This window comes from Mandrillus leucophaeus, unplaced genomic scaffold (assembly GCF_000951045.1).
Source record: "Mandrillus leucophaeus isolate KB7577 unplaced genomic scaffold, Mleu.le_1.0 Scaffold508, whole genome shotgun sequence".
NCBI classification, from domain to species: Eukaryota; Metazoa; Chordata; class Mammalia; order Primates; family Cercopithecidae; genus Mandrillus; species Mandrillus leucophaeus.
Window position 1 is genome coordinate 1,703,894 of NW_012105453.1, and position 1,865 is coordinate 1,705,758.

The 1,865-nt window shown below is 37.7% G+C and overlaps 1 protein-coding gene across 1 annotated transcript in view; it reads right to left on the reverse strand.

Annotated features, from left to right (window-relative positions):
• Positions 1 to 380: 380 nt before the first annotated feature.
• The window catches only part of LOC105551131 (chromosome unknown open reading frame, human C12orf5), a 31,868-nt gene continuing 30,383 nt past the window's right edge, over positions 381 to 1,865 (reverse strand). Inside the window, exon 6 of the mRNA XM_011996291.1 lies at positions 381 to 1,327. Coding sequence (XP_011851681.1) covers positions 896 to 1,327 — 432 coding nt within the window. The 3' untranslated portion in view covers positions 381 to 895. The remainder of the gene's footprint in view (positions 1,328 to 1,865) is intronic.

A 1,865-nucleotide genomic window follows, 5' to 3' on the forward strand; every position in this document is an offset into this window, starting at 1 on the left:
CAGGTGTGAGTCACTGAGCCCGGCCTAGAGCACCATTCTTTACAAAGAAGGTCCCTCTTTTATTCTGAGATTACTGTGTGGTGTACTGTTAACTGTTTACTTTCTTTAGAGCCTTCCTCAAACTGGAAATTCTTCAGCCTATAGGTTAGATAAGAAGCAAGTGGATATTCTTCGTTTTTTTTGGCTTTCCTGGTTTCCACTGACTTGACTTTTGCAAGGTATTGTTTAGAAAAGGCTGTTCTTTTATCTTCTGCTCCAAGATTCCTTCTTTCCTGTATTTAAATCAAATGTTTTAACTTCTTCCCCCAGACCATTCTGTCATCATAATCTGTATTCATCCACATTTCAAGCCCTCTAGAATAAAATATTCCAACAGTTGATTTATATGTAAAACATGTTAGTGTTATTTTGCTTTACATAAACTTATAAGGATTTTTTATTTAAAGGATTTTAAAAATACAACACATAGTCAATATAAACATGTATTGGGAATTATAAACCATTCTTTCTTCCAAGCACTGGATGAGATACTAAAAAAAACCAGTATCTTACCAACAGCCATTAAAACAGGCTAAAATGAAAAAGAAACCGTTGTTAACGAGGTTACTAATCCCCCAACTTCCAATACTGAGTTCCTTCGTCATCCACGTGCAATCCAGAGATGACACATAGCAGGCTGGTAAAATTATTCTGGAAAATGACAACTGTACTTAGACAAAATAAGTTAATTCTATATAGTTGTCCGTTAAAGTTTTATGTGGCTATGATTCCATTTGAGCTAAAAATTGGCTTTTAACTGTTTCCAAATCAGCACTAGCAGAGGAGAGAAGTAAATAAAGCCAATGGCACTCCCTTCCGAGGCTCAAAATGGTTAAATTTTGATGCAGATTTAACCTTAGCGAGTTTCAGTCAGTCCGTTTAGATGATCCTGTAGGTTCATACAAACACACTGGACCGTTGGTTTAACTTCTCTTCCTTCCTCAAAGTTTATGATAAAGAGACTCACCCCTGTATTGGGAGTAACTGACATAACTTCGGATCTGCGCAGAGTGGCTGGTAAGGAACACTTAAGGTCAGTCAGAAAATAATCAAACAGGCTTCTCATGTAAGCACCGTGACTCACAACTAAGACACTGGCTGCTAATCCTGGAACACCACTGTCTGAATTAACTTCAGAGCTGTGATTTTTTCCTAAAGGAAATATCTCTGCCAAAGAAGTTTCCAGACAGTTGTCTGGAGATCCTTGGGAAAACTGTTCTTTTTGATCTGCTTCTTTCAGGATTAGCTGACAAAGAAATTCAAAAAAGTCTATTCCACGCATTTTCACCTACAAGAAAAGAAATAAAAGTCAAAATAAAGTGCCATTAATGATTTCCTTAAAATGTTAACATAGAACATAACTGACTGGATTTTTTTCTAATATTGAACGCCAAGTACTACACAAGCAGAAGAATCTCAGTCTACATTTCTATTCCTTCAATCAGTAGTTTCAGGGACATATATATGTATATAAGTATCCACCACATTTCTGGAACTATGAAAGCACCATGCAGACCAAGATGAAGAAGATACAATTCCCAGTTCCTGACTTCAAAGCACTCACGGTCTAGTTAGGGAAATCCACAAGCCAACAGAAACTCATAAAACAGTGCTAAACAGGAAGCTGTCTCTGGCGCTTCAGTGCCACTGGAACAACAGCAGCAACAAATCCTTCCCTTACTAAAGTAATGTATTTTCAAGAAAATTAAGATAAAGATTAAGGAGGTGGTGGTGGGTTGGGGGAATCACCAATAATGCAATTCAAAGCAGAACCCTGAAGAAATGCAAGCACAGGGCTGCCATCATGAACCGAGCTGAGGAGGCAG